Source organism: Bombyx mandarina, chromosome 23 (genome assembly GCF_030267445.1).
Source record: "Bombyx mandarina strain Sakado chromosome 23, ASM3026744v2".
Taxonomy (NCBI): Eukaryota; Metazoa; Arthropoda; class Insecta; order Lepidoptera; family Bombycidae; genus Bombyx; species Bombyx mandarina.
The window spans coordinates 19,390,829-19,406,434 of NC_143229.1; the positions used below are offsets into that span (position 1 = coordinate 19,390,829).

The 15,606-nt window shown below is 40.7% G+C and overlaps 2 protein-coding genes across 2 annotated transcripts in view; both read left to right on the forward strand.

The window, feature by feature from the left end:
* The window catches only part of LOC114249804 (fatty acyl-CoA reductase wat), a 28,994-nt gene extending 13,388 nt beyond the window's left edge, over positions 1–15,606 (forward strand). The window contains exons 3-11 of the mRNA XM_089737831.1: positions 1,058–1,148; positions 2,896–3,018; positions 3,826–3,950; positions 10,349–10,507; positions 10,642–10,751; positions 10,890–10,957; positions 12,522–12,714; positions 14,037–14,235; positions 15,128–15,606. Of these exons, the coding sequence (XP_089593957.1) occupies positions 1,058–1,148; positions 2,896–3,018; positions 3,826–3,950; positions 10,349–10,507; positions 10,642–10,751; positions 10,890–10,957; positions 12,522–12,714; positions 14,037–14,235; positions 15,128–15,482 (1,423 nt within the window). The 3' untranslated portion in view covers positions 15,483–15,606. The remainder of the gene's footprint in view (positions 1–1,057; positions 1,149–2,895; positions 3,019–3,825; positions 3,951–10,348; positions 10,508–10,641; positions 10,752–10,889; positions 10,958–12,521; positions 12,715–14,036; positions 14,236–15,127) is intronic.
* On the forward strand, positions 4,556–6,903 carry LOC149500250 (uncharacterized). The gene is made up of 2 exons (XM_089737833.1): positions 4,556–5,102; positions 5,493–6,903. Exons 1-2 carry the CDS (start codon positions 4,899–4,901, stop codon positions 6,357–6,359), a joined length of 1,071 nt encoding a protein of 356 aa, XP_089593959.1. The 5' UTR covers positions 4,556–4,898; the 3' UTR covers positions 6,360–6,903.

Genomic DNA, 15,606 nt, shown 5'->3' on the forward strand with positions numbered 1-15,606 from the left:
GATTCGTAAAGTTGATATTGCGTGGACAGATAGTTTGTAATACTGAGAGTACTGGCAAGACACTTAGAACTCTTTCTAAGCTTTAAAAAGGACATATGATTACGTAGAGGGAATACCACGGGGCATTGATTCTGGAGTGGGATGGTACGTGGCAGAAACGGTCTCTGGAAGCGTACTGCCTATAGTTCCAATGAAATAGTGGCAATGTCTCGTGATGGCGGGTCTCAGACGTGTCGCGGGTTCCCTGGATATTGTGAGCCCCGCTAACCATCCTTCACTTCAGTGCCTTGCTCGTTTCGGCACGAGTTTCTGTTCTGATTCTCGATGAAGCCAGAACTTTAATTAAAGCATTTAGTGTTCGGTGCCACTGAGTACTTGTACGCGTCTCGTGTGCTCTAAGGCCGAAGCAAGGTAATGGAAACAATCGGATATGTTTTTACGAACACAAAAGTCTTTCAGTCCACAGATTTCTAGTTTTTTTGTTTCTGTATTCGATCTATCGATTTGATTTCGATTTTTTATTATTTATTGCTTAGATGGATGGACGAGCTCAGAATCCACCTGATGTTAAGTGGTTACTGGAGCCCATAGACATCTACGACTTAAATACGCTACCCGCCACTGCTTCACGGCAGAAATATGCAGGGTGGTGGTACCTACCCGCGCGGACTCATAAGGAGGACCTACCACCAGTAAATACGCAAATTATAATTTTGTGGATTTGATTTTTAGTACACCATGTTATTCGTTCACAGTGGAAGTCAATCGTGAACATTTGTTGAGTACGTATTTCATTAGGAAAATTGGTACCCGCCTGCGGGATTCGAACACCGGTGCAACGCTACATACGAATGCACCGGACGTCTTATCCTTTAGGCCACGACGACTTATTCGATATCGACGGTTCGCGCTCTAAGGGTTATGGACCGACCCGATATCCAGCGCGAATAGCAAAAATCTCTGTAGAGTTTCTCAAGATATTTTCAAAGATTCATCAGATCTAATTCTTCCACTGTCAGCCCCTTCAAAAACCAGCTCAACGCGTTGCCTGTTTCAGATCGTGCGACGTTAAGCGGATTTACATATTGGCACGATCGAAAAAGGGACTGTCTATGGAAGAAAGGCTCCAGTTACAATTTAAAGATCCTGTTAGTGCGTTTTTTTAATGAACCATTATTTTTGTTACAGCGCCATCTATAGTGTATTGTAAAAACTGAACACTTGAAAACTGTCAATGGCACACCTTTACCAAACTAGATGTCGTTGTAACACATTAACCCACAATCAGGATTAAACTAAGACAAAAATACTATAATCTCAATACTTATCTTAATATATTAGCTGGTAGTGTGCGCTCTCATTACCAAACAGGTCATTGTCTCTATATAGCTCTGTCTCTGCAATCTTCAAGTGTATTTAGAATGATTAAACAAAAAATCTTATTAAAATCTCACGCATCGATCGGATGGAAATAGATTAGTACTGCAAGAGAGCAACGTTGGCATCACGTCTATACCAAATATTAAGTGTAATAGCTCTGCGTACTGGACTGTCATTCATTAGTCCTAAAGTGAGGTTATATTATGTGTATTATCTATGGGCTAAATCGCTTAATGTCACTATTAGGACTTTTTGGCGGGAACGCGAGGAGTGAAGTTGTGTGATTTGTTTTATTTTGTCTATTTAGTGTTTCTTCGGGCTTAAATGTGTAATGTGTAATGGTGGTTTATTAACTGTTTAATGTCTGTGAAAGTGCACAAATGTGGGAAAATGAAACAAAGCCGCTGGACGTAACTTCTCGGGATCCTCCAAAAAGTCCACTGAAAAAATCTTAGTAAATGACCACCATTTTACTGAGATTATATTATTTCATCCCATTTCATTTCATTTAACTTCATCCCAGTTGATTAATGTCTCAAATTAATCATCTTCATTTCATTTCACTCCATAATATCATTTTTCTTAAAAATATGAATATAAATTAAAATAAGACATGACCTAAAGGTCTTAGTTACCAGGTCATAAAATCCATTAAAAAAAAAGGCATTATTAAATTCCCATTCAAACTCAACTTACTCAACTGACATTAGCAACAGCCTCCATTTTACAATACGCCCAAGTTCAGTTTTTACGTTCCACGACAGCTAAACGTATATAATTTTTGCGCTTCGACTTATTTGATCTGGATTAAAATGGAATACTTTTAATTCTCTTAAATTTGCCAGCATTACGCCAATTATCTAACCCTACCCAGCATAAGAACGGCGACTCCAACGATGCAGTTTGCTTTCCATTTCCTCGTAGTAGCAATATCTGTTCACTTATTTTCCCGCGCAATTCGATATTTGATGGATAAAACAGTAAATGTAATATAAAATACTACAGTAAAAAATACTACAATAAAATACTACACTAAGAATTCTTTCTCGTGTCTTAAGGTGGGTGGCGGTAAATACCATATCATCACGACTATGGGCTTTTGTACCAAACCAACCGGCCATCGTTCTCGATGAACCCGTCGCTTGCGACGAAGGGCTCGACGAGTAAATTAACCCACAGATACAGCCCACTGAGTTTCTCGCTAGATCTTCTCACAGATCGTGGCTTCTCAGGCACTTCCAAAATTTAAGTCTCTATCATTAAAATGGTGAAAAGTCAGCCAGGATTTCAACGCTTTCTGAAGCCCAAAGGCCACTATGTGTGACTCCTGTGCTGAGGAGTTCACGAAGCACCAACCATATACGATAGTCCGGTCTCCCCCTCCGTCGCCCAGATCATATTTAAACAACGCTCCTATCGAATTAGTTCTATAAATTTAGGGCCATATTTTATTACCTACACTATACATTTCCTTCATCTTGGAAGCTGTTCTTGAGCATTTATTTATTGTTTAAGGTATACGATAATTTACGGTCTCAACAACCAGATTTCGCTCGGAAAGTGATACCGGTCGAAGGCGACATCTCAGAACTAGGCGTCGGCCTGAACGATGAAGACAGGATGAAGCTTGCGCAAGAGGTATTTTGAATTGGCCTAAACTTCCAAAGCTACATTACACACACTATTAATGAACGGATTCTTACTACAATTTTCGCTTAATTACGGTGTAAACGATATTTTCAGAACACTTTTAAAATTTCTTAAAATTATTCATTGTATTTTCATTGCACTGTCGATTGCACGGTGTACCTATAGTAATAATTGAGATGACATCTGTCATGTACTTATTGTCTATTTGTCAATGTTTTTATTGATGATCACTTTGTTGGTGCAACATAAATAAATAAATAAATAAATAAAGGTAATGGTTTTTACATTAGTCAGGGCTATTGATGGAGTTCCAGTGGTAACAGCAAAACCGAATTAGAAAGTGGGCAGACAGATTTTTCTGCTAAACATCTTAAAGTCAACCTACCCTTGAAGCTTGGCGCTCGCAACACTTCTCCTCCTGATCTAGACTTGGTGCCTTTAAAGCACACTTCCTCCACGTGCAACTAAACCCACATACTCTTAACCACCGGTCACCGTCTTCGTCGAACTCGTCGATCACGACGAAGAATTCGTCGAGCGAACTGACCTATAGACACAGTCTGACACAGCCCTACTAAGTTTTTCGCCGGATCTTCTCAGTGGGTCGCGTTTCCGATCCGGTGGTAGATTCTGCGAAGTACTGCTCTTGCTAGGGCCAGTGCTACCAACGTCCACCGAGCCCCGTGAGGTCACCTACTCGCCCGGTGAATCTAGTATGACCATCGAGGTTACCAGAATAAGTAGGAAAAAAAAGTTAAATCAACTACAAAGATGAATTTTAATTGTGCGTTACAGGTGAATGTGATATTCCACGTAGCCGCCACGACCAGGTTCGTAGAGCCACTGAAGAAGGCCACATTCATCAACGTCAGAGGAACCAGGGAGATCATGGAATTGGCCAAATGCTGCAAAAATCTAAGGTGTTTTTTCTTCTTCTTTCTGTTTAACGAATCAGGCCTCGTAAATTAAGGCTTACTTTGCTTCTGTTCTCAAACAAAAGTTTGTATCGAATTTAATTTCCAAATTTTGTGCTTCGATGGGTGAAAAGCTCACGATCCATCTGGTGTTAAGTGGTTACACAGTGTAGGCAGCGGCTTGGCTCTGCCCCTGGCATTGCTGAAGTCCAAGGGCGACGGTAACCACTCACCATCAAGTGGGCCGTATGCTCGTCTGCCTACAAAGGCAATAAAAAAAAAAACCTCAGCTTTTGTGGCTTTTGATTTTTGTTATACTATGTTACTCCTTTAACGCGGACGCCATTCTTGAATGTCTGTTAATGGCATAGATTGGTGGACGAGCTCACCAGCTGGTGTTAAGTGGTTACCGGAGCCCATAGACATCTACAACGTAAATGCCGCCACCCACCTTGAGATATGAGTTATATATTTTTTTTTTTAATGGCAATCTACCGATAGTATCGATCGATCGATCGATAGATCGTGTTATTGACGAGCTATTTAAACACACTTTATATTATGAAAAGTATCCAATTTTAGCAATAATAATAATAATAGGGATCGTCCGAGTCTTGTGCGAATAACACGATATTTCTTTGTTCTACGGTTTTTTGTAAATATTTCATGCTAAAAGTGGATTGTGCCTACTGTGCTATATATCAAAAGAAAGCTTGTTTATTGGACTACATATTGGTGAAATTAGTTTTCCAAAATACATAAAAACCTGTGAGTAGCAATTGAAAAACTATATTATTATTGAATATTAACGGCCGGCGACCTTGACCTAGGGCAACCCGCGGGCCGCTCGCTGCTACTCACACACGCGCATTTGACCGCGCCACAGACTGAATGCAACCTTAAAGTAAGCGTCCCAAGAGCGTAAACTCTGATATTAGCACATACAAATACGTTATGGCGCCACCGGCAAAGAAAAAATGTTCTGGGTGTAAAGAAAATATTGAAGACCGAAGATTCTTACAATGCTCCAAATGTAGTAGATTGTACGATTTATTGTGCGCAAATGTTCCCGAAACACGGTTCTATAGTACGATGACGGAAGACCATAAAAAGAAATGGATTTGTCAGCTATGCAAGTCGCAACAACCAAAGAGTGATATCATCTCTGTATTTTGTACCGTATGTTCCATGGGGAGTGCTCTGAGGAATTGTTCGAGATGATACCGGCATCTCGTTTTTACCATCGCACCTCCCGCCACCGGAGTAGAGTTCATCCATACTACCTGGAGCCACTGCGGTCATCTACAGTGCGTTTCCAGAGGTCTTTTTTGCCACGTACCATCCGGCTATGGAATGAGCTCCCCTCCACGGTGTTTCCCGAGCGCTATGACATGTCCTTCTTCAAACGAGGCTTGTGGAGAGTATTAAGCGGTAGGCAGCGGCTTGGCTCTGCCCCTGGCATTGCTGAATTCCATGGGCGACGGTAACCACTCACCATCAGGTGGGCCGTACGCTCGTCTGCCTACAAGGGCAATAAAAAAAAAAAAAAACACGGATTCACCTGCGCGAACAGGAAGAGATGACGATCACTTTTCCGAGTCAGAGAACAATGTGACATTTCGTAAGAACAGCAATGTGAAAATCTGTCCATGCATTTCAGCTGATGAAATCCGTAAAATCTTCAGAGCCGAGTTCCAAAGTTCAATGAGGCAAATAACCGAAGGAAACATTACTCAACTACAAGAGATGAAGAAAGTTATCGCGGAGTTCAAGGCGTCCATAACTTTCTTTAACGAGCAATTTGAAGAAATGAAAAATGAGGCGTCTATTCAGAAAACAATAGTTGAGAACCTACAAAAAGAAAACGAGCAACTAAAGACTAATAATCTCGAAATTACTGCCAAACTGAGGACTTTGGATCAACAAATGAGAGCGGCAAACGTGGAGATACATTGTGTACCGGAATTTAAAACGGAATCATTGATATCAACGGTTAAACAACTTGGTAACGTTATAAACCACCCTGTCCAGGACACTGACCTACAATATTGCTCCAGAATAGCAAAACTAAATCCTGCTAATCCGCGTCCAAGAGCGATCTTAGTGAAGTTCAGCAGCCCCCGCTTCAAGGAATCTTTTCATAAAGCAGCAATACAATATAATAAAAATAACCCCAGTAACCGACTCAATACAGGCCATCTCGGTATCGCAGAAGAAAAGAAGTCAGCTATATTCATAGCAAAGCACCTGACGCCTGAAAATAAACAACTCCATGCAGCAGCACGCGCAAAGGCGAAAGAATTAAACTACAGGTTTGTGTGGGTTAGGAACGGACGGATATATATAAGAAAAAATGAGGAAAGCAGTCACATCCCAGTGCTAAATAAAAGTGCGTTAGACAATTTAGCAGTTTAAGTTAGCTTAGTATGTTAATAATTGTGGACTCTAATGCATGTCTTAGTAAATATATGTATCAATAATGGTTACTCATAAAAAAATTAATCATCAAGGATTCAAAACATTTTCGCTTGGACTGTTAAATATACGCTCAATGAATACTGGCTGGGACAAGTTCCAAGAGTCAATGGATACTAATGATCCAGACATTCTTTGTTTATCTGAAACTTGGCTGTACCCTATTACAGATATTGAACCATTTGATTTCGTTAGGAAAGTATATATACAAAGGACATTCACGCTCAAACATAACCTACTCACAACATATATTAATTGTATGTTTAATGCGACACTTTATTTAAGTTCTTGTTCTTTTTCAAGTATAAAAATTATAGTATCTTATCTACTAGGTCTTCCTATATTCTCACGGGCTCTATACTTCAGTCTTTCTTTGCTGGCGAGTAGTCTATTTCGTATTACTTCACTGTCAAAATGGTTGATTTAGATAATTTAAATCATGAACTCGAAGAGCTAGTCATTTCTCACCCTTATAAATGTCCTTCTCAGCATTGTGATAGGTACTTGAACCCGCACTCAAAGTCTCTTACGATTATACATATGAATATCAGAAGCATAAACAAAAATTTTGACGAATTTTATGTGCTCTTGAGCTCCTTTAGATTTGTACATGATATTCTTGTGCTGTCGGAGTGTTGGTTGATGAATACTGTACACTTACCAAAACTTGACGGCTTTATCTCATATTCATCGAAAAACGCGAGGAACCAAAATGAAGGGGTGGTTATATATGTAAGAAACACTCTGAAACATGTTATTTTAGAACCATCTTTCACCGATGCCAATTGTTTAATATGTAAAGTTGATGATGAACTTGCTATCATTGGATTGTACAGATCACCTTCTTATAAAAACACAGACAATTTTATTCTTAGCCTAAATAATGCTCTTTTAAATTTATCTTCTTTTAAACATATCGTCATCATTGGTGACGTCAACATTGACATCAAGGCCCATAATAAAGATCCTCATTCGCACGAGTATTTGAACACAACTGTATCTCATGGACTTCTACCTGGTCATTTGTTTCCCACGAGAGCAGATAGTTGTCTGGACCACGTACTCATAAAGTCGAGCCTGGAGTCTACGACTCTTGTCACAGACTCCACTATAACTGATCATTATTCTATAATTTTTAACTTAAACTTCCAACCTATGAGACGGCTCGTTAACAAAATTGGTACTAAAATAGATTATCCTACGCTAATTGCTGAACTAAAAGTGTACGATTTTTCAGAAATCTACACCTCTCATGATGTTAACCTGGCTACGGATCTATTTTTAAACAAACTTATCTCGCTGCTTCAAACACACACAATATCTTTTGTAATCCCATGTAGATTAAGAACTATAAAACCCTGGGTAACCACAGGCTTAGTAAGATGCATGCGTAATCGTGATAACATGCACAAAAGTGTAAAAGCAAATCCCAATAACCTCATTCTTGTCCAGACTTACAAAAGATACCGCAATTTCTGCAATGATCTACTTAAAAGGCTGAGGAGAGAGTTTGAGAGATCAGAGTTTAATAAAGTAAAAAATAACCCAAAAAAGACCTGGAAGGTAATTAAGAGTATCACTCAAACTGGAAAAGAAACTATTCCGCCTCTAGAGCTTCTTAATAATTTTAGTGATAGCCAGGTCTCCATTAACTCAGTTAACTCCTACTTTTCAAATATTGGGAAAAAGCTTGCTAGTAAAATAATTCATGCTTCGGTTACTGAAACCACTGTTCCCAAGTTGACATATTCTCAACTGAATTCAATGGTTCTGCCGGGAGTATCCGAACAGGAAGTCATTGACGTAATACGTGGCCTTCGTGGTGACTGTGCTTCTGGTTGGGATGGTATACCCCCTAAGTTATTCAAGCTCGCCTGTCCTGCGTTAGCCCCAGTAATTACCTACGTTTGTAACCTCGCTATTGAATCCGGAAAATTTCCCAACTCACTCAAAAAGGCAATTGTCCATCCAATATACAAGAGTGGGGACAGAGACAGTGTTAACAATTATAGACCGATTTCAGTGTTGCCAACTTTATCGAAGGTTCTGGAAAAAATTCTGAATAAAGCATTGAGTGGCTTTTTAGATTCCAATAAAATAATTTCAGATTATCAGTTTGGATTTAGAAAGAACATTTCCACTGAAGATGCGGTAAGTTCGCTAGTTAAGCACACTGTTGCGGAAATTGAACGCAAACAAAAGTGTCTTGGTATCTTTCTAGATCTGTCTAAGGCATTTGACACTGTCTGTGTCCCTCTTCTGATCAATAAATTGGAAGTTCTGGGAGTCAGAGGTAACGTTCTGTCTCTTTTCCGCGACTATTTGTCAAATCGTACACAATGTACCAAGATCGGTCCTCATATAAGCAAGCCGGAGCAAATTGAGTACGGGGTTCCGCAGGGCAGTATTCTTGGGCCCACTTTGTTCCTGCTCTATGTAAACGATCTTTGTAGTCAATCTTACCCCTACTGTCGTCTCTTTGCATATGCTGATGATACAGCACTTATAGTTTCAGGCAACACGTGGGTAGAGGCAATTGAGAATGCTGAGTTTGCAATGAACCAGACGATGACATGGCTGAACCGCAACCTATTAACTCTAAACATTGACAAAACCAAATTTTTAACATTTGCAAGCAGAAAATCTTTCCAACCCCCGCGTGATTCCATTACTCTCAAGGCCCATGTATGTAATGGACGATATTCCGCATGTAATTTCTCGGAGATTGCTAGGACTGATAATATCAGATACTTGGGGGTGTTGGTGGATAGCTGTTTCAATTGGTATGATCAACTGGAACTTGTGACGACGCGCATTCGAAGTTTAATTTTTATTTTTAAAAAGCTAAGAGGCTCGGCAGATAAGCAAATATTGCTTACCGTATACACTTCCCTTTGCGAGTCGCTTATAACTTATTGCATCCCTATTTGGGGATGTGCCTGCAAGACAAAGTTTATTAATATCGAACGAGCGCAAAGGGCAGTGCTTAAGGTGATGCTGGGGAAGCCTTTTGGGTACTCTACTAGACAACTGTATCGTGACGCAGGAGTGCTGACGGTTAGACAACTGTTTATCCACAGGTCCGTTCTGCGACAGCACTCCTGCCTCCCATCAATGCCAGAAACTTCACTTTCCACGAGGAGACGAAAACCGGCCTTTGACACTATTGTTTGTAGGACGGAATTTGCCAGACGACAGATTTATTCGTCAGGTAGCAGAATTTATAATAAAGTAAATATATCTCAGCAGATAGATGGCTTAAATAGGTATGACGTTAAAAATAATCTGAAGTCTTGGCTCTTAAACTTAGACTATTTTGAAACAGAACAAGTCGTGTTGTAAAAATGTATAATGATGTATATATAGTATGATATACTGTTGATTTATTGTAGCTAATTTTAAATTAATATTTTATATAATAATATATAATATAATACATAATAATATTTTATACTTTATTGTATGACACACATACACACACACACAAACACACTAACACACATAAACTCACACACACACACACACGCACGTACTATATTCTTACAGATCGTTCTTCCTGGTTAACTTTCTTTACCTGGTGACCTAGCACTGAACCACTGACTTTTGTAACACAGGTTTTTCCTAGCATAAAAGTCAGGGAATATTGTTATTGTATACCTCATAAAAAAGCCATGTATATTATTATACTAGTGTTAAGTATTTTTGTACGTGTTTGTATTTTAAGAGGCTTGAATAAATATTATTATTATTATTAAAAAAAAAAAAAAAAAAATGAGTTCTAAGGTCTCAGTATAGTTACAACGGCTGCCCGTACCTACGTATCATAAAATCGGTTCGAGGTTGCAGGATTCCACCGGGCGTCTTATTCTTTAAGCCACGACGTCTTTGAAATCGAGGCACACTAAATATCTGTTTCATTTTTCTTCTAGATGCTTCGTACACGTGTCAACTGCGTTCTTCAATGCAACGAAGACCAAAATAAATCACACCATCGAGGAGAAATTCTATGAAAGCCCTATTCCTCCGGAAGTCATGATACAACTCGCGGAGACAGTTGAAGAATGCAGACTCAACGCGATCACTGCTGAGTGAGTAGACGAGCCGAAGTGAACACGCGCGTCACTTGGGTGGATGAGAGCTCTGGGACCGAGGGTCGTGAGGGCATGTGCAGACAGGAGGAGTAGTTTGAAATCGGTCATGTGTAATGAATTCGTGTTTTCAGTTTGATAAGGGACTGGCCCAACACGTACTGCTTCACGAAGGCCATAGCCGAGGATGTCGTGCGTACAATGGGCAAGGATTTACCTGTGGCCATAGTGAGGCCACCCATAGGCAAGTATTCAAGGTGTCTTTTTTCCGAAATAGCTAAAGTCGAGACATATAAATATGTATTAACTGGCCACATGTATAGTTTAACACCGGACCTCTTATGTGACCATCGAAGTAATCCATTATATTTTCCGTTTTCAGTTATCTGCACGCTCAATGAACCTACCCCTGGATGGGTGGATATAAGCTCAGTGTTCGGTCCCAGCGGGGTAAGTTGTGACTGCCTAAATTAGCTGTTGCAGGTTGATGCGGATGGACGATTGACATCTCTTCTCTATCTCCAACGTGTCTAAACTTGGAAACTATTTCGTCATCATCATTAAAAGCCTCTTCCAAAGCACGCCACGCGAACTATACTGCGTGTATCATCGCTTTACCTTGTTACTAGGCGTCCTACATCATGGCACTATTTACGGGTCCACGGTGTTCTCTCCTAAATTCGTCTACCCTAACGGCTCTTCGATAGATTAACCTTTTTTTTTCGGGTAGGGGGCCGAACCTCCTACGAGGTACCCGCGCAAAAGGGGCGCGCGGGGTATATGAGACTCAACGGTCTGCATGGTGTTGTGAGCAGACCGCGGGCCCAAGGATTTTAGGGCCCACCCACTAAACGACCCCACGTCCGATCCCCTCCGAGGTCAGAACCCGGATGAGGTAGGGGGTTACCGCGGTCAACACTACAACCAGACGGCGCGGCTCACCCCAAGGACGCCCAGCCGACGGAGCTTTCGAGGCGAATCGAAGGCTCTGAAACGTCGGCCGTCTCGGTACGGCAGCCCGTCAGGCCGCCCAGATGGTGCCGCTGGTGTCCCCAGCGGCGGTGTAGGAATACCCCGCTGGACCAGAACCAGCCTGCCGGGTCGGGACGCGATACAACGTCGACCGGTCGCTCTATTACTCCACGGCAGCGCTCAGGTCGTTCCTTGACCTTCACCAGAGAAAATAAAAACTTGTTCCTTGATTGGACGTTAATATATTATAGCATCAACCTAATGCGATGGAGAGGCGAGTCTAGCTGACCAAACAAAGTGGTTAAAATCACGAGAGCTATTTTGAATCTTGAATTCCGACTTGAATTGCTCTCAAGGCAGGAACTGTATTGTTATTCTCGTTAATATGGCAATTAGCTTCTTGCTGTGGCATTGTCGACAGCGTCAATTTTGTAAAAATCCTTAATATCTTAAACACGATCTGCGCGACGGAGGGGGAGACCGGACTATCGTATATGGTTGGTGCTTCGTGAACTCCTCAGCACAAGAGGCACACATAGTGGTCCTTGGGCTTCAGGAAGCATTGAAATCCTGGCTGAATTTTCACCATTTTAATGATAGAGACTGTTAAATTTTGGAAGTGCCTGAGAAGCCACGATCTGTGTTTGATTTTCACGTATGTGCCGTACTTTAGGTTATTAAGTTATCCCGTCAAAAGTCGTACAGTTTTTTTTATGGGATTTTATGACCTGGTAACTAAGACCTTTAGTCTTAGTGTAATTTTAATGACTTTTTTTTAATATGAAATATGATAGAAATAAAATGAAGTTGATTAATATGAAACATCACATGAAATGAAAGGAGATGAAAGGAGATGATGATTTTCCCACATTTGTGCACTTTCACATATCACATATACTAAACAGTCAATAAACCACCGTTATTACACATTTAAACCTGGAGAAACACTAAATAGACAAAATAAAACAAATCACACAACTTCACTCCTCGAGTTTCCGCCAAAGAGTCTCTCCACAGTTAATGCAGCGTCTTTTTTTCTCAGATTATTTTAGGCATAGGCCTTGGCGTGACGCATGTGGTTTTAATAGGTGACATAACGATAGCGCTAGCTCCTGTGGACTACGTCAACAACACTGTATTGGCGACAGCGTGGGAAACCGATAAACGTTTTAAAAATAATGAAAAAGAGTCTAAGATTTACAATATAAGCAACTCCAGATGCACACTTAAGAAAAGTAGGTTTACACATAATAATATATATTTTTTTATTTCGTAACTCAAATCATCAATCAAACTTTTGTTTGCTATCCTGAAAATTACGGACTAAATCGGAAATTTCGAGACTGCGATCCGTCCTTTTGCAATAAAATGACATTTGATCATTTTAGAATGTTTCTAAAATATAAGTAGCTTAAGTTACTCGTTATTACATAAGCTATCGGCCAGTAAAAGTCCCGTCAAAATCGGTCCAGCCGTTGCGGAGATTAGCCTGAACAAACCGACAAAAATTGTAAAAAATATTATTGCCGATCACGCATGAGCCAGTTATCGTCGACGCCCTAGACACGTCATTACGTATCTATCAGATTCAATAAATCTTGCATTAGACGCCTTCAGCTCTAACACTAGGAGCAGGCCTAGGGATCTCGGTAACCGTACTCGTCGAACTCGGCGAAGAGTTCGACGTGCAACTTAACCCATGCATCAGCCCGCTGGGTTTCTCGCCGGATCTTCTCAGCGGGTCTCGTCTCCGATCCGGTAGTTGATACATTCGCGAAGCAGCTGCTCTTGAGATGTTAAGTTTCGTTCGAAGGCGGCAAGGCAACTGTTAGTAAATCCCACCCCTCCTGGCTGAGCCTTTGCTTACCCCTCCTGTTCTGGTGAAACCGGAAAGGCCTCCGGGCCACCAGTAATCCCTCATACATAAAAAAAGATATAGGGAATAGATATAGAGGGATACGATAGGTGATATCAGAGTTGTACCATGGACGGAAGATGGATGGGGTCTTTCTAACTAAAAGCCGCCTCTGACTGACATTTTGAAGTCGTCGTGGTCTAAAGGATAAGACGTCCGATGCATTTGTATCTAGCGATGCACCGGAGTTCGAACCCGCTGGTAGGTACCTATTTTTCTAATGAAATACGTACTTACAAGTGTTCAGGATTGACTTCCACGCTGAAGGAATAACATCGTGTAATTATAATAAAAATTACGGGTGGTGGGACGTCTTGTGAGTCTCACATACTTTTTTTTTTTTTTTTTTTTCGTGTAGCGCAAAAGCGCGCGCGGGGACCTCGTAGGAAGTTCAGCACTCTACCCGAAAAAAAAAAAAAAAAAGGTACCACCACCTTGCCTATTTCTACCGTGAAGCAGTATTGCGTTTCGGTGGGGCAGCCGTTGTTTTGTAAAAACTGAGACCATAGAACTCATATCTCAAGGTGAGTGGCGGCATTTACGTTGTAGATGTCTATGGGCTCCGGTAATCACACCAGGTGGGCCGTGAGCTCGTCCACCCGGCAAAGCAATAAATAAATAAAATTATAAAGCTATCTTTAGATCTCGTGGGTGATCTCCTGCAGAATCCTAACACACAACAGTACGCTACGCCGAAAGCAGTTTGGTACTGTTATGGTTTTGAGACCAGTAGCGATGTTGTATTCTGGTTGTTAACATGGCTACTGCATTACATACCTGCGTATGTAGCCCACTTCGTGTTTAATGTGACCTCCATGAAGCGACCTGAGGGTATTAAGTCGTAAGTATTAACTTGTCTAGACATAAAGCATTAAATGTTAATTCTGGGATTAAATAACCAAAGAATAGAACAAACAAAAGTTTTGATATTGGATAAGAAAGTGTCATTTTTATTAGGTTCAAATGCGTTGTCTCGCGCGCGCTATGCTGGATGCTTGTTTAATGATCTAATATTATCTAAGTCTATTTCGTGCCTCAAGATACAAGTGTATTATGAAAGTATTCGTCTTCACGAAAAGTATCCGTCAAGTCTACTTCGACAAAGCGGCCGTCGCTCGAGACATGTCTGGTCGGATCCCACGGATGCATTCTTGGTGCTTTTAGGCACGGAATAGATAATTTATCTATTCCGTGCTTTTAGGTCTCTCAAGCACCGGTCACCGTCCTCGTCGAACTAAGATTTGACGAGCGAACTAACCCTACACAGCCCACTGAGTTTCTCACCGGATCTTCTCAGCAGGTCGCAATTCCGATCCGGTGGTAGATTCAGCGAAGCACTGCTCTTGCTAGGGCCAGTCTTAGTAAACTCTATTAGCTTGAGCCCGAGAGCTCACCCACCCGTCCGTGCGTAGCTGTAATAGCCTCTTAGGCTACCAGTGAATAGGTAGGAAAAAAAACAAAAAAAATCGTCAGCTGGAGTTGGGACGTAATTTGGTCTACCAATTTGTCAACATATAACAATCTAAAAATATTCTAATTGCACAGTCTAGTGTATAAGGAGCCTGACATTCACGTGACAAGCGACTCGATAGTGTCAGCGTGTAATGGAAAAAACCCACGCAAAATCTTTAAAATATGTGTAATAACTAGTGTTAAGGCGTATTAACAAAGCCCTGGTGAATTTCACATAAAACATGCATATTTTTATTGTATCACGTCTCTTGTTATTACAGATTCGTTAAAATGTATGAAAAGATATACAAAATGTCTTTGTTGTACGGCTATTTCCTGAGGAACCAGTGGAATTTTGTCGATGACAACACCGTGGCCATGTTGAACCAAATGTCAAAAACTGACAGGATATTGTTCAATTTTGACATTTCGAAGATCGATTGGCCGCGCTTTATGCTCATCTGGTGCATCGGCTTGAGAAAGTTCATCGTGAAAGACGGTCTCAAAGACAGCGAGTATGGAATGAAGAAACAGAGATGGCTGAAGATAGCTCACATTAGTTTTTATACGCTGTTCTTTGGAGTCGTATTTTCTTTGTTATATCTCGCCTGTAGAATTTTTATGTATGTAATTTGAATACGAGCGCCGCTCAAACACTTACGATATAACAATTGCATTTGAATTTGTAGGTTTTATATGTTGCATTAATATGTACTTTGTAAATTCGATTTGATAGAAAACTCATAAAAGACTGTCAATT

Excerpts from the sequence above, each read along its gene's own strand:
- LOC149500250 (XM_089737833.1), top strand. The coding sequence starts at position 4,899 with ATGGCGCCACCGGCAAAGAAAAAATGTTCTGGGTGTAAAGAAAATATT. Across the intron at positions 5,103-5,492 it reads CGCAACAACCAAAGAGTGAT|AACACGGATTCACCTGCGCG; the intron begins ATCATCTCTGTA and ends AAAAAAAAAAAA.